The sequence below is a fragment of the Mesocricetus auratus genome, unplaced genomic scaffold (genome assembly GCF_017639785.1).
Source record: "Mesocricetus auratus isolate SY011 unplaced genomic scaffold, BCM_Maur_2.0 Super-Scaffold_100676, whole genome shotgun sequence".
NCBI classification, from domain to species: Eukaryota; Metazoa; Chordata; class Mammalia; order Rodentia; family Cricetidae; genus Mesocricetus; species Mesocricetus auratus.
The window spans coordinates 17,165,583-17,187,906 of record NW_024429266.1 but is presented as its reverse complement, the minus strand read 5'-3'; the positions used below and the strand labels follow the sequence as shown (position 1 = coordinate 17,187,906).

Here is a 22,324-nt window from a genome sequence, read left to right as displayed (position 1 = left end):
CCGTCATTTAGAATCAAGCTTTAATCTCCTGCTTCTAATTATTGTTGAAAATTATTTACTTAATGCCAGGTAGAAAAAATTATAGTGTTAAATTATTCAATTTCATTTTAGCAATTCCTCTACACATTTCTTTTCTTTGAAAGAACACAGAAGTCCCCCTGATTATGACTGACCAAGACACAGCTCTGAACAGTTTCTCCTTGCTCCTGCTGACTCTGTCTCTTGGGGATTAGCTCCCACTCACTGCCACCTGAGGTTAGCTAGTGATGCATAATTAAGCCCATTCTTTACTGACACCTCCTGCGCCTGGTCCCAAGTTAAGAAAGGAAAACTGTGTCGAGTGTCATTCTCTAAGGGAAACAGGGGATGCTATCACTAAAAGGCAAAACTTGTTGTCTTCAAGCTACTTCTTTCTCAGTCCCTCTGCCATCAAGAAGCATAGATCATAACTTTGTGTGGTCGCATGATAACTTGTTTTCATGACAGTCTCTAGTTGTGTCGTCCACATTTTAGTCTTTGCTCTCACAATCCTCAGTTGTTACCCCACAAAAATTTTAATATGGAAGTACAAAAAATTAACCCAAGTCACACATGTTACCCCAGTAAACAGTACTGTCCCAGTAATTTGTGCTTAGTGTTGAGCTATGAAGTACTATATAAGATGACTGGGGTGGGGATGGCAATGTGTGGGTTCTCGTTTTCAGCAATTTTTTTAATCCAGCCTGGTATGCAATGAGAGGATCAAAAGTGCCAATGGCACCAACAGAAGCCAAAGTTGCCACAAAAGAATTGGCCATGCAAACCAATTGTGTGTAGGAAGTAGGAAGTAGGAAAATACAAATAAACAAATTGGACTGCGATTCTGGACCAGGAGTGCTGAGATGACAAGAAGGCAGATGTCCTTACAAGAGGAAAGTCTCAAAAGAGACAAGCAGCAGAGGGATGCGAACCCAACCACAAGAATAAGCTGCCTGGGAAATGCAGCAAGATTCCATCTTCAAACTTAAAGGTATGGTGAGGACAGGTTTTGAACAATCTGCATTTTATAGATCTACGAGGAATGATGGGTGAGTGTATGATTATCTCCTGTTAGTATAGCAGTCACACATCAGAAAAGTAAGCCGTGGGACACAGAAATAAAGCAAGGCAGACAGAACGGATCACGGCGAGATACATTAACAAAAGTATAAGAGTTGGGACAGCTGACTGAGCAGTGTGAGATTCAGACTGGAGATCCATTACAGGACAGATGGGCTAGTGAGCCGAACAAGACAAATTACAGGGAGATATTTGGGGACGAGCACGGGACGTGAAGAACTTGGGGAGAGGCTGTCAAAACACGGAGAAGAGAGCTGCCAGCCGCCAGGCTGCTTTCAACCTTCAGGAGTGAGCAGACAGACAAGCATAGGCAGTTTAATTTGTAAGTAACAGATCTCAGCAAAGGTTGCACTGGGCACATGGCTCTGTTTCTGGTAACACTACCAAGAGTAGAGAAGACTACAGAGAGACTGTACCTCTGTGAGATTACAGCTATGGGTTGTAGTGTCACTTCACTTGACACAATGAGTGCCACCATAGGTGAAGTCTGAAAAGAGCCAGAGGAGGGATGAGGTGGGGAGAGGGGGAGCCTGAATAAGTCAGAGGGGGAAGCTGATGTGGACCTTCTGGGGAGCACCTGCAGACCAGAGCATTTCCTCCTGCTGGGCTGCATCAGTCTCAGGAACTCAGGGGCTTATCTGCTGGAACAGCCTGGTCATTTTTACTACCAGCATCTGTGCCTGGAGGAAAAAGAGCTACAACACATCCAGCTCAAACACTCTGAGGACAAGGATGGGAGGACCAGGTAAAAAAAACAAATAGCATGCTTCAAGGAGGCAAGCCACTCTTGATGCTGGAGGAAGCATGGAGAAGCGTACATTGTGGTCTAGCAGAAGGCTAGGGCGATTAAATCAGAAGCGCCTAGCCAGTGTGGTAGTGCATGTGCTTGGGAGGCACAGGCAGGAAAGCTAGGAGGGCAAGGCCAGATGAGGCTGTGTAAGATCCTTTCTTAAAAAGCTGAAACAAACAAACAAATGAACACTTAAAAGGGATAGATACGTACAGGGGAAGTTGGTAGGATGAAGACTGAATATACAAAGGGATAGCAGCCATTGCATAGTGAGAACACAACTCAACTCTGGCCATATCTTGTAGCAACTTGCCCAGGAAACCAACCAGGTCAGGCCTGCAGGAAGTGAGGCTGCTATCTCCAGCCACTGTGCAGGCAGCTAAACAATACTTTAGATGATCATGGCCCCAGTGGCTAGGAATTAGTGAGTCACTCCAGTTTTCCTGATTTTTATCCTTACTTTAGATTCAGGGCCAACCAGAGAAAGCCAGGCACGCTCTCTCTAAACAGTCACAACTCAAGCTGGCCAACTGGTGCTGCCCCACATAGGCAGCCTCCCCTTGAGAGGCTCCAGCCACCTTCCTCCCACTGCTATGTCTGCCCCAAAAATCTCTGGAAAACAGAGTGCTGGGTTTGACACCCTTGCTACAGTAAGCTCTGACTGTCTGAATGTACCCTGTGCTCCCATGAGGTGGATACTCATGTATTTCCACAGAACCAAAGACTAAAATATTGATTCATGGCAAGCCGGAAGTGAGAGGTTAGTAGGGAACACAGAAGTGAGGGATTTCTGGAGTCTTTAGAACAAACAAGGAGAGAATCAACATTTTTATACTGTGTGTTACATTTCTCATTGCAGGGAACACAGAAGTGAGGGATTTCTGGAGTCTTTGGAACAAACAGGGAGAGAATCAACATTTTTATACTGTGTTACATTCCTCATTGCTTTGCCATGGATTTAGACAACTCACTGAATCCATGTAGACCTTGTAGGGCAAGTTTTGATAATTTCTGTCATTTTTAAGGAAATTGAGACTATAATCAGCTTAATAATGAGGACAGACATCCTTTTTTGCACTGTGTCAGGTCACTCTCCACATGCCTTGGACATGCCCACTGTAGTTCCGGCCATGGTCTGTTGTAAAAAACTCACCAAATCTCCTCAGAGCTCCTTGCTGAGTCTCGTGGGGTTTCTCTCAGTAGATGAGAGATTTAATTTTGAACCCAAGCAAACAGAACCCAGAGAGTTCAGTTTAGGTCCAGATCTTTATTATTTTAAAGTCTTGGTCATTCCCTGCATTTTCTTAACTTGAAGAGGTTACTTTGCTGGCAGGCAGGCAGGCACAGAAGAGAGGTATAGGCTAACTAATGGTGAGGCTAAGCTGGGGTAGGACATTTTGGAGTTACTAAAGATGTTGGTGAAGGATGAGCCTGATGGTGGGGAGGTCTATTAGACACAAAAGTAGAAGCAAACCACCAAAGTCAGAAGGTGATGTCACCTACGGTAACATGAAAGGGGGAATAAATGCTGTAAGGAAATTCATGACATTCAAGTAGGAATGATCAGAAAAGATGGTGGAACATTGGTTGGGGAACCAAATCCAGGTATAAGATGGGGGAACTAAATCCAGGTATAAGGCCTCACAGGGACCCTCCCTCTTACTCCCATGCACCGGAGAGAGGAGGGGAAGCAGAGACCTCCCAGTGGATGGGGTGGGGTGGGGAGCAAGATGCTCCTTGTCAGATCCACAAAAGAAACAAGATGGCTGACAATGCAGAAAAGAAATAGAAATGCAGGCCATGGGAAGAAGGCTGTAGAGGAAATATTTGAGGGGACAGAAAGTTCCGAAAGATATGATCATCTACAAGGATGGTTACTAGATGGTTATGTCATGTAGCTATGTAGTAACCAGAGTCTACATTCCCACAGCAAAGACGTTTCTTTTCCTGTTTCATTCTGTCAACACACACACACACACACACACACACACACACACACACACACACACACTACCACCACCACCACCACCACCACCAAAACCCAAAACATAGAAGCAAAAAACAAAACAAAAACAGAAAAACAACAAAATAATTTCCTTTTAGCCCATGACTTTGGAATTTGACTCTGGTACTGTTTTCTATCTTGATAACTAGGTATCTAAAATCTGTGGACTCAGTGCTACACCACCTAGAAATTGGTACAATGTCTTTCTAGAGACTGGGATTGACACTTAAAGTAGTGAGGGGTCTCCACTGCGGAGTGGGGTGGAAGAGGAAAGCACAGTGCTTCCACTCAGCAGCTACTTGTCCATCCCTGGCCCCTAGTCCACTGGTGCTCTTATTTGACATGTTACAAACAGCAGAAGACATGTGCTATTGCTCTATTGCTTTTAAATAATGATCCAGCTCAACTCTTTTCCTATTAGCCCAATAAAGAAATGTACTTACGGCACACATTTCTAATATTGAGGATAAAAAGCCAAACTGGGCGGTTATTTCTTGTGTTCTTAGCTCTGCATAGAGTACTAATTGCCTGGTAACTAGATTGCAATGGATCAAAGGTTGGGGAGAGGGAAATTCGTTGCTTTTTCAGAGCATTTCTTATGCTAGAATATTCAACTTCAAGGCGAAATATCCAGGGTACTGTGTGTGTACCCATTACCACGCTGCTGTCCACATGACCTCTTTTTAGCAGTCACTGTAAAGCTGAACTGAGGCCACAAAATTCTGATAGCCATTGTGAAGGAGAGCTGAGCATGAGTGTAACTGTAGTTTTTACATCAGTATGAGCACTCATGTTTTCTAGCTTGACGTCGGCAACAGCTGCTTCTTGGTATGTTTCTATTTCAATACCCAACGTCAAAATTTAAAAAGCAAAATGGTTCAGTGGGTAAATGGGCTTGCTGCAGAACCTCAGAACCTGAGTTCACTCACTGGAAGGATAGAATCAACTCTTGTAGGTTGTTCTCTGAACTCCACTTGAAATCTCTGGGACATGTGTCCACATATTTACAAATGCACACACACACACACACTCGCAATGTATATGCACATACATACATACATACATACAAAATGTAAGAAGTCACAGTTCAGAGAAGAGTGGAAGAGGAGACTTCTCAGGCTGAATCCACGCCATGATGGCTCTACAGGTGAGGGAGACTCCCAGGGAGATGCTCTATAATGTAACTGATGTCGCACAATGCAGTCATATATATGCAAAGATGGAGACATGCTCTGAGAAACACATTGTAGTTGATTTTTATCACCATGTGAACAGCTCAGTGTATACGAATATCTTCCAGTAGACAATGAATCTTATGGGATCCCAGACATAACTGAGTTACTGAAACCTCAAGGTATGCCCTGTGATACAAAGTGGTTACTAAAGCTGTTGTGAAGTCTAGATTAAAATGAATAAACAACCAACCAACTGTGTGCTAAGCCGTGGCCGGCAGACTGGGGTAGCTCCTGTTCTTACCTGATACAATGTACCCTGAGACATCTGTGTTAACTTCTACTGTATAAACAACTAGAACCCATTCTCTGCCCATCCAAGCTCTTGTATGTCCTAGGCTTTATCAGGGAGTGGATCAAAACGTCATACACAGAAGTCTCCAGTAATGCAGGCTCTCAGATATTTTCTTTGTTTAACCAGCTCTTTGTATAGACTAGGATCAGGTTGTTAAGTGGATGAACTCATTAATTTTGCTTAATGCCTGACCTAACACATGCAGGAATCTCTGCAGAGGGAGGAAGGCCTCTGCTAAGTCTCGATGAAAACAGAGCCCAGCAGACATTTCTCTTGTCCCTGTCCAGGCCCCTCCCTGACTTTCTCACCCACCCCCTAAAAGAGAATTTTTGGTTGTTACCTCTTACCGACATTTATTTTGGCAATTTTTCTCTGAGAGTCCGTCCTCATCTTCTCCCATGATGTCCACGGCTGAGAATATCAGCGCGACCAGAACGGCAAAGCAGCAGACCAGGGCGAAGACCACAATGCACTTCTGCTGGGACTGGAAAGGGAGAGGGGAAGAACCGTCAGAGGCAGAGGGCACGAAGACATGCAAGCCCTGAGACTTTTCAAAACAACTCTGTGTCCTTTGGGAATCGCTAATACGTGGTTGCTAGAAAAAGGCAAAAACACCCAAGGTCTTTATGTTTATCCCTCAGCACAGCCTTCAACCCCTAGCAGATTATGTCATGGCATGCTAAACAACTCACAGTGGCGCCCAGGCTTCAGAACCAGCCTGTCCTTCCCAACCACAATGTACAAATGATTGTGATGGCCATAAGACCTAGAAGAAACAAGGATGCCAGCCAGCATGGTGGGCTATGCAACGGACATATCTTTTCTTTCTTCTTCATTCGCTGCCACGAATAACATTCACACACTTGATATTCAATTAGAAGCTGAAATCCTGTTGTCCCCATCTTCAGGTCCAATTGATGTGATTACAGGTGCCCCTATCTCTATGGCTAAAGGTAGTAGAAGATGGTAACTGGTTGAGAGTTGTGAGCACATGGATGAGCAGGTTTTGCCTGCTTTACCTCTGCAAACGTCTGAATGGCTGTGCCCAACTCTTAAGTTCACCCCACCCCCTCCCCAATGATGGCTTTTGGAACCAGAGTCTTTTAGAAGACAAGTAGGTTGTGAGAGGTGACCTTAAAAGTCCTAGAGAGAATCTTTGCCACTGTCAGAATGCAGCAAGAAGGCTCAGCCAGGAATGGCTGGTACCCTTTTGTCTTTGCTTCACCTTTCCTGCTTGTAAAATGGGGACAACAAAAACAGTTGATTTTTAAAGCTGCAATGAAGAATTAAAGTAAGTGAAATGAGATGTTTTCTGTTGACTACCTGCACCATAACTAGGTGATGCAATCAATGAACACGGGTCACTCTTGCAACCCAGCTCTGAGGGCTGCCCCAACAGTCTAGAGAAACATGATAAACATGTGAAGAAACTAAAAGCACCAGAATGTTGTTTTTGTTTTACTTATATATGGATTATGGAGAGAGACAGAGAAAGGATGAAAAGCAGCACAAGAAAGGACACTGTGTTATTTTTCTTTTCCTTCTTTCTCTCTTTTTGTAGCTCTGTCTTATTATGTAGCTCTGACAGTCCAGAACTCACTTTGTAGACCAGGCTAGCTTCCAACTCATAGAGACCTACCTGCCTCTGACTCCTAAGCGCTGGGATTAAAGGAGTGTACCACCATACCCTGGGATTAAAGGAGTGTGCCACCACACCCTGCCTTTTTCCATGGTTCTGGGGACTGAAGCCAGGACCTTGCACATACTAGGCAGGTGCTCTACCACTGAGCAACATACCCAATTCTTTTTGCATTTTTATTTTGGAACAGAACTCATTTCTAAAGTTCAGGTATTAAAATTACCTGAAGGTCTTATTGTGGTAGATATACCTGGGCCTCCTTGCAGTGTTTCTGAGTCAGTTGGTCTAGGGTGAACCCTCAAGGATGTGCATTTGTAGTAAGTTACCATGAAATACTGATGCTGTTGGTCCCACAGGCTGTACTGAACTCACAGTGGTCCTTTGTGCTGGAAGGATAGGTTCCAGGAGTGTTATTGGTACCCAAGTCATGGACAGTAAAGACTGAACACAATATTTTTGCCTAGACACACACCTATGGTAAGTTTTATTTTTAAGCCAGACATAGTAAAAGATCAATAGCAGTAGCTAGAAACATGACTACTCTGGAACTCTGGTCCATTATTAAGTAAAAATAAAGGTTGCTGGTGGTAGTTGTTTTTGCTTCTAGGACAGGGTATCACTGGTACCCAATCCATGATCCTAGATTGGCTTCAAATGCATAATCGTCTCATGTGCTGGGATTCATTTCATATACTTTTGCTAGAAGTTGTGCACAGAAATAAGCAACAAAAACCGAGGCTTCTAAAATAATGTTAAATTATTCATTCATTAAAAGTCTCAGGGATGTGGAACTACACCTGGGCAATAAAATTAAACATTATGTGAAAAGTAAGACTGTAGCTTCCAGCATCTTTAATACACCATATCGGGTACGGACTGGGAGCTTGGCAAATGAGTCCTAGTGAATGCTAAATGCTTAAGCTGCAACAATATTGATTTGTTTCTCTTTGTTCTCAAAGTCATGGCAAAGTGGTAAATGAAAACCCTACCTAATTTGTTTGTTATTGGGCATTCTTTGATGTAATAACCCTTCACACTTCCATTAATGTCTATTAATTTAATGCTATGTTATTAAATTCTGGGAGAGCAGTTTAACTGGTATTTTCATTTTAATTTGTGAAAGAAGACAAGTCTGACTCTGGTCCTCATTTTAAAATGTGTCCTTGGAGCACTGTACCCTACCAACATCGGGTCTCACTCAGGCTTTCTTTAGTTCATGTAATTTCTATCTCATCAGTGAAAGATTTTGTTCAAATGATTGTGTAAAAAGTCTCATGAGATTAAACTTCAAGTTATAAAGAGAATTATTCATTTTAACTCCTGAATAGATTATTCCAGAAACTGGTATGAGCCATACTTTTTTGTTTTTATTTAACTGAGTCAAAGGAAATCAAGTTTTAAGGAGAACTAATAAACATGCATACAATCCAGGCTTCATTGGTGAACTCAACAAATGAAAAGAAAATGAAATTTGAACTAACCAGCCAGTGTTCTCCTACAAATGGAAATGGATTATTTTCTTGGACAAGAAATACAAACAATTATGCTAACATTCAAAGTATTTGAATGTGATGTTTTTACTATATGCACTTTTCCTAAAATAAGAAATAGATATATAAGACTTCTGACTAAAGACATAGTATTATGCTTGAGATTTAGAAATACTATGTTTCCAATCAGGTATCTATATTATTTAGTAAGTGCTGAGAAACTTGCACCCATGAGCTTAAAGTTAAATTTAAAAATTCATAATGCTTTTCATTTATGTACAAGTTTTTTATTTTATTTATTTTTATTTATTGAGTTTATAATACAATTATAATATTTCTCCTTTCCCTTCCCTCCCTCCAAACTTTCCCATATATCCCTCTCTACTCTCCTTCAAATTCATGGCCTCTTCTTTCATTAGTTGTTACTGCATGCATATTTGTATATATGTATATATATATATGTATATATTCCTAAATACAACCTGTTCAGTCTATGTAGTGTTACAAGCTCTTTTAAAAGCAAAATGACACGTTTTTAAAAACATGGCAAACTCTTTTTGATTTTGTTTTTTTTTTTTTTTTTTTTTTTTTTGGTTTTTCGAGACAGGGTTTCTCTGTATTGTTTTGGAGGCTGTCCTGGAACTAGCTTTGTAGTCTCCAAAATACCAAAGGATCCAATCAAAAAGTGGGATTTAGAACTAAATAGAAAATTCTCAGCAGAGGGGTCTAAAATGGCTGAGAGACACTTGAGAAAGTGCTCAACATCCCTAGACATCCGGGAAATGCAAATCAAAACAACTCTGAGATACCATCTTACTCCTGTCAGAATGGCTGAAATCAAAAACTCCAATGACAGTTTATGCTGGAGAGGATGTGGAGAAAGGGGAGCACTCCTTCACTACTGGTAGGAGTGCCGACTCGTATAGCCACTTTGGAAATCAGTATGGAGATTACTCAGGAAAATGGGAATCACACAAGACCCAGAAATTCCACTCTTAGGCATATACCCAAAAGATGCACATTCATGCAACAAGGACATCTGTTCCACTATGTTCACAGCAGCATTATTTGTGATAGCCAGAACCTGGAAGCAACCTAGATGCCCCTCAACTGAAGAGTGGGTAGAGAAAATGTGGTACATTTGCACAATGGAGTACTATTCAGTAGAAAAAAACAATGGAATCTTGAAATTTTAGTGCCAGCATACAATCCCACTGCCAGTGAGTCTGGGAAACAGAACCTTTATCCAGCGACTGATGGAAGCAGAGGCAGACACTCACAGCTTAACACTGAACTGAACCTCTGGAATCCAGTGACGTAAAGGGAGACCTGATGAGCAAAGGAGTTGAGACTGGGCTACTGGGCTGGTTTAATCCACAGAAACTGTTGCCCTGAACAAGGGGTGCTATTGGACCCCAGATTGATGACTGTGTGGAAAGTATGGGACTGACCCAGACCCCCTGAATGTGGGTGTCAGTGAGGAGGCCTATCCCACAATAGCCTCTGTACATGAAGGGCAAAAAATATTTCTAAACTGTAAGGGCTAACATTTGTCAAAATGTGAGGAAGGTTTAAGAGTAATCATATAATGATAATCAGATTAAGCAAGAACTAGTACCAGACATACATACAACTAATAAGCAATCTTAAATGTATAAAACAAAAATTAATCAAACAGAATGAGAAATTAAAAATCTCATCTATTCAGTGATTTAAAAAAAAACCAACCCGTTTGTCATTAATGAACAGAACTATGGTGGTGATTTTCTACATGCATATAGAAAATCTGGAGACACTGACAGCTAATTTCACTGACATTAAGTCTTACGGAGTGTCCTCTTGAAGACTTAGCAGAAGTCAGCCTTTATTTGATCACATGGAACATTCATCCCAAAGACAATATTCTGAATTTTAAATAAGTCTCAGTGAAGTGACAGTGACTCTAGTCATACAACTGTCTCACACTGACTCATGTATTCTCTGACTAAAATAAAATCAAATAAAAGAAAGGTCTCTGAAAAATCCTCAAATATTTGGAATTTAAAATAATTTACATAAACCCTTGGGTTAAAAAAGGACTTAAGAAAAGAATCAGAATTTTGAATTGAATGAAAATGAAAGTACACTGTATCAAAAACACATTGAGAGTCCATCACCAAAATACTCACTGGCAAGTTTACAGCATTAGATGCATAGGCTTTGAATTTTATATAAGCCTTAACAATATAGAAAGGAAGAGAGCTCATTAAATTCAGAACAGGCGAGGTAGTGGAGATAATAAAGAGATTTTGCATTAAGTCAAAACAAGCGAAGGCAGGCCTGAAGTCACTGCACCTATGCTCTGAGGACACCCGACTCATGAATCACTAGATCCCAGTAGTTTTTCTTTCCTAATGTAATGTTCTTCACTTAATCTTGAAATAGTCTCAATGTGTGGGAGAAACTCAGGGAAGCAGAGATTAAATCCAGGAGTCAGTACCTGTCAAGTAATTTCTCCTCACAGCAAACACGAAGAGTGTAGGGCTGTTAATCAGAAAGAAATAAAGGAGGAAAAACTTCAATAGGTGAAACAGATTTCTTCCAAATAAGTACTTCTCAGGGGGCACGTGAGTTCGGCAGCAGTTCAAGAGACTGATAAGGAGTTGGTGGGGGATCAGGTTGAGGAACACTGGTTAAAAAGGTAACCTGGCAGAAATTGCATGGATGACAATTAACAGTTCGCAATATCCTTGACTCTTACGTTTCCATTTCAAGACTTATTTTCACAAAAGGGTTGCAAACGTGCACAAGGGTACAGCCATAAGGAAGTGCACAGCAGTGTTTTTGTTAAAAAATTAATTTGGGAAGGCAATGTACCGGAAAACAGAAGATTTTATGCAGCGATTCTATGGGGTGGTTTTAGCCACTAATATGTGCATATGTGCTTGTGAATAAAAGGAGAAAGATGATGAATAACATTAGACACTTCCAGCACATATCCATGGGGGAAGAGAGAGGCTTGTGAGGGTAACCGAGGCACACTTGTGCTTTTCTCCACTATTTGGAATCCAAATAGTCTCAATCTAAATTGTCCCTCATAGCAAAAAGAAAGGGAGCTAACGGTCCACTAAACTACACCTGTCCCAGGTCAAATCATTTATCCACAACACAATCTTATTTGATTGATTGGTCAATTGATTGATTGGCTGATTGATTATCTGACTGACTTTGCATACTGGGGATAGAACTCAGGGCTTGTGTGCACTAAGGAAGTGTTCTACCACTGAGCTACACTCCCATCTTAATTTACTACTGAGCATAATCAGCCACGGCCTCTACATTTATTTAAAGTGGAAGATGCACCCTAACCTGTTTTCCACAGATTACAAGGGCAGCTGGAGAGTTACAGATCTTTTGTACAACCAGAACAGCTAGAGACCATCTTGTTCAACCCTGTACCCCATCTTTTACTTGATAAAGAAACCACTGGGAGTAAGGAATTGGTTCCAAGTTGTTTCTCTGTCTGCCCCAATATTTAACTAATTGAACAACTCTTCTGCCAAGTAAAAAGGACTCTAGCTTTCACAAAAGACCAATGTAGCAGTCAGCCTGCACAGCAAGTGTTCCTGATATTTTAGTGGAGAGGGCCCCGTGGAGTAAAGAAGCCTTATCAGTGCCTTGTTTTAGCTTGCAGCCATTGGTGGCATTGGAAAAGAGAAGAAAAACGTGCTTCATTCACTTAAAAAATACATACCAAGTATCTAATGCACATATGTTTACAAGTGGATAGAGAGTTTTGAAAAGAGCAAATGTATCCATTGTATCCTTAGTGTTTATTTTTCTTCCTTGTTTTACTATACACTCATGGCCAATTCACAGGCATGGCTCCGTTATTTTTTTTTTATGATTTATTTATTTATTACATATACAGTGTTCTGCCTACATGCCAGAAGAGGGCACCAGGTTGAATTGTAGATGGTTGTGAGCCACCATGTGGTTGCTGGGAATTGAACTCAGGACCCCTGGAAGAGCAATCAGTGCTCTTAACCTCTGAGCCATCTCTCCAGCCCCGGCTCCGTTATTAAGAAACTCTGACTATAAGGACCTCACAATTGAATTGTGCATCTCTCTCTCTCTCTCTCTCTCTCTCTCTCTCTCTCTCTCTCTCTCTCTCTCTCTCTCTCTCTCTCTCTCTCTCTCTCTCTCTGTGTGTGTGTGTGTGTGTGTGTGTGTGTGTGTGTGTGTGTGTGTGTAAAGATGAATACATCACTCTAGTGTTGTAAGGACTGAGCCAGGGGTGGGCAAGGATAAGTGAGCCACCTCACAAAAGAGCTGAATCCTCTCTAATTCAAGTAATTCCTACATACACAACAAAGGACTCTCCCTGGACCCACAAAGCAGGTAGAGTGATTGTGAATATCAGCATATGAATAAAAGCACTGTGCCTGTCAAAGTAATTCATCCATTACTCAACAGCTAAGATGTTATACTTCCATGGTTTCAGTACCCCGCCCCTTCACGACAGATAAAAGTGAACAGAAAACGACAAGAAATTGCCGGCTGGTTTTTGATAAACTGATGGCTGTTTGGGCAACTTGAATCCCACACACTGCCTTTGACCAGCTGGAAAGAACTTTGAACATTTGAATACATCAAACCGAGGCAGGGTTCTTTCAGCTTTGATGGGGGGACTTATTCTGAAGTTAGCTGATCACAGTGTTTTTAGGTTCCTTTTCTAAGGTATTTGTTTTCCAGTGGAATCAAAGATTAATAGTTCTTCCAATCGGTAGGAAAGAAAACACTGTTGACAAAAACCTTGATAACCTTTATTCTAATTTAAAAGTGAAGTTGACTTTGGGTATAACTACAAAGAAATCCAAAACCAAAATTCATCTTTGGTGTCCCCCAGTGTTCAGTTTCCTCTCTGTTTTCAAAAAGAAAATGCATGCACACAGTATAGATGCCTTCAGGACAGTGCAAGCCGAGCTGAAAGAGGGGATGGGAGGGAAAATGGTACTGTCCCACTGTAGTGACCTCACCTTGAATACTCCTCTCCTGAGGACCCACGGCATCCTCTGATTGGACACGGCTGAACACCCACCCTACTACTTAATGAGACACTGCTGATTTCTAGAAAGTTTCATTTGACAGGGTGTAATGGGTCACCTTCAGTGCCAACCTGACTGGACTTGGAACTGTCTAGGAGACACATCAGAGTGCGTCTGTGTGGGAAGCTTCCAGAGAGGTTTAACTGAGGAGGGAAGACCTACCCTGGATATGGTGGCACCATCTCATGGGCTGGGGTGCAGGGCTGATTAAAAAGGTCCAAGAGAGAAAGGGTGAGTGAGAGCATCCACCTCCACCTCCCTGCTTCCTGAGGGCAGTTAAAATAAAGCTTTCCCCACCTTGGGTTGCTTTTGTTAGGCATTTTGTGACAGCCATGAGAAAAGCAAGCCATGATGAGCAAAGAAGTTCACAGGCCAGCCTTCCCAGGGGCAGGTCCTTCTCCAAAGGCTTCTCCCCAGCTTCATCCCCCTTGATGTCTCTCCTCCCCGCCCCTCCTTTGCTGTTTTCCTTTACTTCTCTCTTTTGAGACCTTCTTTTATTTCTTAAGCACACTCTACATTATTTATATATTAAATAATGCCATAATAGGATGCTTTGAACAACAGAAGTGGGGGAGGAAGAAATATTTCAGGTTATAAAACCCTTCCCTCCCTTGCCCCTTGCCTCTCATGGCCTAAGACAAATGGGGAAGTAGAGTCTGCACCTCCCCTGGGCAGCACAGTAGAGCTGACCCTATAGGCAGAGGTGTAGGTAAGCCAGTCCCAAAGCTGTCAGCATGGGAGAGCTGTCCCCATTGATCATCTGTCAAGAGGCAACAAGGGCAGGGGAGTAATGGCTCCTCCCTGCATTAATGCCTGAGGCAAGTAGAAGAGCTGGCCCCTAGGTCATAGGAGACACAGAGCTGTCCCTGCCCATATCAGCTTCAGCAATCAGGAGAGTGGCTCCTATATCTCACCAGGGCAGCACAGTAGAGCTGGCCCTGAAAGCATAGGTGTGGGAGAGCTGACCCCCAACTTGCTCATTGATGCAAGTGGTGAACTAGCCAGGGGAATGCAGGAGAGCTCACCCTGAAGACATGAAGAATGAAGACATGAAGAATGAAGGAGAGCTAGCAGGCTGACCAGCCCGGAAACTACCCAAGCTCAGAACCAGGATTATGTGTTGGCTCACCCCAACATCCACCCCATTTGTGATCTGCTGGAGCATGGGAGGAGGGGTGGTCAGTCCTGTAGACCCAGGGCTGCAGGATCCCCACAACATAGGGCAACAACAATGGAATGTCAAAGAAGAGTCCAGTGAGGGCCCAGTGTCTTTAGTGTAGCTGAGACCAGGGGTCTCGAACCAGACCAGTGACTTTACCATAAACAACTGCATATAAAAATGTATGGAAAAAGGGGGTTGCTGCATGATTTACTGTGTCACACTGCAGCTTCCATGTTCCCCTTAAATTTTATTTTATTTTTCATTTTGGGGGGATGGGTGAGGTTTAGAGGCATGTTGTGAAAAATGCAAAGAATAAATAAAAAGTTAAAAAACAATTGTATCATGGAAAGTAAGGTGCAGCTCTCTAAGATGAAACATAAAACTAAGTTAAATGAAGGTGCCCTCATATTTTTATTACTATCCCTTGTATATAATAAATAAGCTATTATGAACTCTCAAGCAACCTTAAGTAGATTTTAACACTTTAAGGATTTGCAAAACAATAATACTTTCTAAAGAATGGTTCCATATCAATGTTGGTTGATGGACTTTTGATAACTCATACCAAGATATGTGATATTTAATTTATGAGATTGCACAATAAATCAATGCAAGCCTCCCTCCAAAAAAACCCCAATTTTAAAAATCACTTTTCTAAGTGGGCCAATGTGACAAATGTATTCAGTGACCAGTCATGTCTAACTCATTTTACCATGATGGTCAATGATATTGAAAATAAAGCCCGAGTGCTGGAGTAATCGCTCAGTGACTAAGAGTATTTGCTGCTCTTGCTAAGGGCCAGAGTCCAGTTCCCAGCCCCACATCATTCAGCTCTCAACCACTTGTAACTCCAGCCTCAGGGGAACTGAAACCCTAGTCTGCCCTCTGTGGGCATCCACACACATGTGTATATGCACCCACACACCCACACCCATAAGGAAAGAGAAAGGCAAATAAGCAGCAATAACAAATAGTGAGCTCAGTGTTCACAACTATTACATCAGGGGGTAACTCATGTTAGAGACTTTTGAATGCAAAAACATTTCTTGGTATTTTAATATCCAGAAAGAGAAAAATCACAAAGAAATCTACCACAAAATGATGATAATAATACAAAAAAAAACTATGATGGAATTGAAACTAGAAAAATTGAAGCTTTCTATCCTCTTTCATGACTTGTGTCTTCCTGTTTCCACATCAACCACTGTTCTTGTTTCCTCTCAAATCTCTGTGTCCTCTTCATTCTATGGTGCCCACTCTTGTTCCCATCTGACCAGGACACAGAGTACTGTTGCTCCCACCACATGATGTCTGCAGACACCCAACTGGAGCATCCTTGAGCACTGGGTAAAGAATGGCAATTGTAGAGCATAGACCAATAGGGTCACTATGCTAGGAGGAAAGGTGGAGCTAAATAATTTAGCTACTGCTTCAGATGCAGAGAATCTCATCTAATTGACTTCACTTCACCATGGGAATGATATACAGCCTGTTGCTCCTGTGGCAGTCAACACTCTCCTTCCCTTCACCATTAATTTATCAACCTCCGTTCTCAAAGACTCAGGTAAAATTCCCATCACAAGCTTCGTACACAGCTCAGCTGTTTCTACCCACAGCAGGGCAATCCATTGGCACATGGCAGAGAGCCAGATGGATGCAAGGAAATCTGAACACAACCTGAGCCACCAAGCTTCCTCCGCTGGTCTTCATACAGCTATCACTTTCTGCTGGGAGGGTGGCTGTCACTCATGCCGGTCTGAGCAGCTGTCAGGCTGTTTATGAATCTTTGGCTTAGCTATTGACAGCCTTGTTCTTCATTCCTCCATGCTTCCCTACTGTGGCATAAATATTTATCACTTCTTCAAAAGCAGCAAAAATACCTTACAAACTCCTGAACCACAGAATAAAGTATTAGCCCACCATGAACCAAGGGAGAGGCAAAACATGGTTTGCATGTTCTTTCTTTTCTAAGAGCGATGCTTTTTCTACCCCTCTCATCTTTACCACTTGCCTTGGGCTGTACCTTAGAGCTCAGGTTTCTTACACAGTACCAGCAAGCAACAAGACCCGTTCATATTTGGCTCTGAGGTGACATTCTGTTTACCTATCATTCCCTCTTCTCACCTCTCCTGGTCCTCCCTCTTTGGCTACCATTCCTGAGCTGCTGACCATCCAGTCTGGCCTTACCATGCACCCCTAGTCTCTCTCAGGCTATGGAGACAAATTAAAGGATTAGGGTTGCATCCTGGCAGAGTATGTCATTTGAAGGGCAATACCTCATAGGTGTCTTGCAGTGTTGTCTGCCCATCTACAATAGGCCCCATTCTTCTCAAGGGTGCATGGGTACTGGCTCCAGAACCTGTGTTTTTAGTTTTCTGAAAGGCCAGGCATCAAATTTCAGGTTTTATAACTTTCCCACAGGACAATTTAATTCTTTAGAAACCAACAGATGGTTCCGCAAAAGCCTAGTGAATGGATATCCTGTTATTCTGTCTAAACAATGGAATTTCACATTCTGGTTAGGGGTGTGGCCACATTCCCAGGAGAATGACACATTGGAGGCTTATTATATTCGGTGTGTTTAGCTCCAGAGGTAAGGATACAAAAAACTGATAGAAAACCAAAGTAAACAACAACAACACAAAACCCCAAATAACCCTGTCCAAAACCAGAAAAGGACTTGAAGGAACATTTTCCAAAGAGGAAAATGATGTGCAATAACCCATAAATATGTAAAAACCACTCCACACCTCCAAAGGAAATTGCAAACAAAACAATAAGCTATTTCACACTTAACAGAAATGCCAGTAGCAGGCTGGTAACCTTGCTTAGCGGGTAAGGACCCTTGCGACCAAGTCTGATGATCTGAGTACAATGGAAGGAGAGAATCAATTCCTGGAAGCTCTCTTCTGGCATGCGTGCATAGGTGTATGTACACACACATACACAAGAAAGTCAACACACAAAACCCAAACCAAGGGAGCACAACAATATCCAAAACATGGAAACTAGTGCTGTTGAGCATGTGGAGAAACTGCATCCTCCCCTTCCCCCCTGCCCCGTGCACTGTGAAACAGCGTGATGTTTTCTCTAAGAGCGTAAAGAGAAGCACCGTCTGACTTGGCAGGTGAAGTTATTCTCTTTTCTGCACACCCACACTCCCTTATTTACAAGTTTTTTCTCCCAGATCTAGTAGATACATAAAGCTACAGATCTACACATGGTACCACAAAGAAGCTATACTGACTCTCCTCCTATATGTACACTCTGCATTACAGTTTGATTTATAAATTAGGCAAGCCAGAGGTTACCAGCAATCAATCGCTGAACAATTATAACAATGCCATATAAAAAGACTGTGAAACGGGAATATCTAAGAATCTTGTACTATGCATGCTTTTGCATCTTGATGATGTGAGATGATATGATGCTGTCTTGATGAAATTCGGTGAGCTCAATAAGACAGGCATTATGAAGGGACGTTAAGATACTAATGATGTTCTGATCACATGCCACACTTACAAACCACTTATCTCTAGAATCTTCCATTTAACATTTTCGGACCACTGTTGATTATTTGTATCTAAAGCTACAGGAAAGGAAAGCTGTGCCTAAGTAAAGACTAATGCACAGACAAAAGAACAGATAACAGAGTCTCTATCATGGATCTGTATGCAATGTTTATAGCAGCTTATAACTGCCAAAAGTGGAAGCAATTCAAATCAGCAGGTGAACAGTTAGTTATACAGACTGTGGTGGCTACAGTTGAGGAAATATTATTTATCCCTAACAAGGAGCTTCTGACACATGTACAACAATAGATGTACCTTGCTAAACTGATTACTGCTCACATGGAAGGGTAAATGCTGAATAATTTTATTTACATGAGACACTTAATATAGTCAAGTTCCTATAGACGAAGCACAGTGACCAGGACTGGAGTATGGTGGGGATATAGACTGGGGTAAAATGTGGCGATGATTGTACAATGTAAACATTCCACACCACTGAGCTGGTCAGGCATGTTAAAATGCATGTTATGTCACAATAAAAGTAGTTTAAAGGAAAACTCAGCAACCTGAGGTCTGGTCTTTCACAGGTTTCCTTTGAAGCAGCCCAAAGGTCCCTTCTGAGACCTTAGCTCCCTGTCATCTCATTTCCATCTCTTCACAGTCTACAAGATGCAAATTTACTAATTTTAGATTTTGCTCCTTGCTCTTCCTGCCCAGGGGACAGCTGGCTGACTTGGCTAAGCCAACTATGAGGGACCTGGGGTCAGCAGATTTGCACCGATATACACACTATGACAGATACTGGTGCTCCATGTGCAGTGGTCAGTTCACTCCTGTGCTCAGGGCTGAGGACCTGGATGATGACTGTGTTCTCAACAATACCCCACTCGCCTCTGGTGCTGCACCACGCTGGACCACACCTAGACACTTGAGGCCAGCCTTCACCTTCACAGACTGTTCTTCTCTACATCTACCTGGTTTTGGCTCCCTTTCAATCAATTTCTGCTCATTCACCCAAGGATTACATGAATAAACTGTGTATATACACTCGCTAGAAGGTGGCAACACAGTCAGCAATGCTAAGATACGAGGTGTGAAGATAAGGGGGAAATGTGTTGTAAGAAACATGACTCCATCAGACTCTTTTCTTGAAGCCCCAGCACAAGGGCTTCTGGGAAGGGTACTTGAGTTATGCAATCACAGCAGGGCTGCAGCAAAGCTCTGCTCCCTCTGCCTTTGTTTCCTCCTCTTGTTACAAAGAGTTTCCGCAGTGTCTGAGATCAAACAGAGAAGCTCAGCTAATGTTTCAAAATGTTTGTGCTGCTATTTCTTTTCCTGACATTTCAACAGTTCTATTTGGAGAAGATGGACGTACTTGCCCATTTTCTACTGCAGTGTGTTTATGATAAAGATGGTGTTCAAAGACTGATACTTCACTTCTGCTGCTCATTGCCCTCACCCCTGCTTTTATTTCTTTTCACAGCTCCAACTTTCTATCAGTTTCTACAAACTACAAAAGTAAGCCCATGCCAGTACATTAATGGATGCTAATAAATTTATCCAGCATACTTTCAAAAAAATCGCTTTTCAAATTTTTTAGTTTAAAATATAATGATTTCATTTCCTCTTTTCCCTTTCCTCCCTCCAAACGGTCATGTGCCAATCCCTTGTTCTCTTTCAAGTTCATGGCTTCTTTCTCTTTAATCACATACATGCATGAGCGTGTACGTGCGTGCGGGGGGACACACACACACATGCACGCACACACACACACACACACACACACACACCTCCTGCACCTAAGGCTTAGGGATCATTGTGGAAGAGGGGGCTGAATGATTATAAGCTCCAAAGAAACAGAGTTTGGTGTAGCATTGTGTCTCCTAGGAATGTCAAAAACTACACTCACAAAGTCTATCAACAGGCTGTTTAAACATGACTTGAACAATGATGAGACACAAACAGATTTGCTAACATTGACAAGGAAAAACTCACTAAGTTTTAACCATAGACAAAGAACTATAGTCAACTAAGGAATGAGATTGCGAGAATATAGAAGCTGATTCTAACTGTCTGGTGCTCAAACCATGAGTGAATTAGGGCAGGAGACCTACTGCTTTGGTGTGAGAGATAGTCTGGGTCTCAGTCAGTTTGCATATGAAAAGCATATCTGCAAGCAAATTATTTTGTATATCCAGGAATTAGTTACCCAGGAAGGGATCATCTGCCTGGAATTAACAATGCCCAAAGTCTCATAAAACAGATAAAGAGGTGATTAACAGCACTATAATGTTATATCTACCAATTTAGACCTAGAAGTAGTATAAATCAACAGAGGACTTGTTAAGCAATTATTTATAGTGAATCCACAGTATCATTGCTTATGATTTACAATCCATATATATATATATATATATATATATGCATGGATATACACATTTACATGCACACACACACCAATCAAAAGATAATGCACCTAATGAAATGCAAAACTTCCTCTTACTAACAATGCACTTTCAAGTTAGAATTCAACTGATATCATTCTCTGTACAGTAGTTATGAAGAGATCATAGTTATGATGAAAGTATAGTTTAATGATGAGGCTAAGATGGTCAAGACCTGATGAATTCTATATTATCTTGAAATTTCATTAGCATATGCTGTATTGCATACTATTTTAATGTTTTATAATACTCTCAGGAATAAAAGAGTTTTCTCCAATGAAACCATGCTGAAATAACAAATACAATGTTTCTAAAATGGACATTAAAACTATCAGTTTACTATTGGTATACCTTCAGTCAAGATGTTGGCTAAATTTGTACAGCACGATCCATCATGTTCATGATGAAATTTTGGAAGATGCCCAGACTCTCAGAGCAATAGCACTTGTGGGGGTTGGGTAGTCTTTTGCTATTGCTTAGAATATAATATTAAGCATTGCCAAGAAGGGAGGTGACAGATGTTTTGCATTTGAGGGGTAAATCGTAAAATGTGACTTTGCCAAATCTCAGAAGTCTCCAGATGACTTCACGCGAGGCACATTTAAAATGTAGATTTGTGAACTAAGAGAATAGAGCTTGGGAGACTGGGTACATATGCAAAGACAGTTTTGCATAACTTCTAGGCTGCATGTGAGAGTGCAGGAGATACACATTTTTTTAAAAATGTTAAGTAACAGTGGCTATTTCTGTCATGGTTATAAGTTACTGCTCAATGTTAAGGTAATTCAAACATTAGTTCATTGCTGATGACTGTATCATATGTTAGATTACATACAATGGTGTTTGGCTAAGTGTTTTGTTCAGTTTTATTTTGAGACAGAGTCTTTCTGCATAGCCCTGGCTGTCCTGGAACTCACTATGTACACCAGGCTGGCCCTAAACTCACAGATTTCCACCTGCCTTTGCCTCCCTTGGATTAAAGCCATGTGCCACCATGCCTGGCCTATGTTTGGTTAAGTATCTTAGTACCTAATTGGCTATATACAGTCTGACAATTACAAATTCTTGTAAGGTTATTAGGAAAGAGTCAGTATTACCTATAAAAAGTCATGTTAGATTCTGTGTTCGCTGAGCCACTGGAATTTTATGTGTGAGAGTACTGGATATAACAGGAGATGTTCTATTGTTTGCTTTCTTGCATTCTGGACAGACAGTTCTCAAGTTCTAGGGCTCATGTACCTTTCTATGATAAAACAGGAAGAAGAAGCCGAAGGGAGGCACTCTCAGGTCAGATGGACATCCATGTCATTTTCCACAGCGGCTTCTGCTGCCTTCCTTGTTACAGCTGCTTCTAAAGGAGCTTTCCGTTTGTAAGGGCATCTCCCATGCCTGAACAGCTTTGCTTGTTTGGTTTTTCTTTTGAGATAAGGTCTCACGTAACTCACACTGGCCCCAGAGTCCCTATGTCAGAGTAGAAGTGGCCTGAGGGGGTGAGAAGCACAAGCCAAGGAAGCACAGACAGCTGGATTTGGATCTCCAGCCCCCACAGAGAAAGTTCAGTGTGACAGCG

At 41.8% G+C, this 22,324-nt stretch overlaps 1 protein-coding gene across 9 annotated transcripts in view; it reads right to left on the bottom strand.

The window, feature by feature from the left end:
• Pld5 (phospholipase D family member 5) overlaps nucleotides 1-22,324 on the bottom strand; it is a 296,385-nt gene that overhangs the window by 167,145 nt on the left and 106,916 nt on the right. For 3 of the 9 annotated variants that reach the window (XM_005078165.4, XM_013119132.3, XM_040738381.1), the window contains exon 2: nucleotides 5,768-5,904. In XM_005078165.4, the coding sequence (XP_005078222.1) occupies nucleotides 5,768-5,904 (137 nt within the window). Of the gene's footprint in view, nucleotides 1-5,760; nucleotides 5,905-17,074; nucleotides 17,150-22,324 lie in introns of those variants that run through there. The other 6 variants (XM_040738384.1, XM_040738383.1, XM_040738385.1 and 3 more) reach the window with 4 other exon arrangements.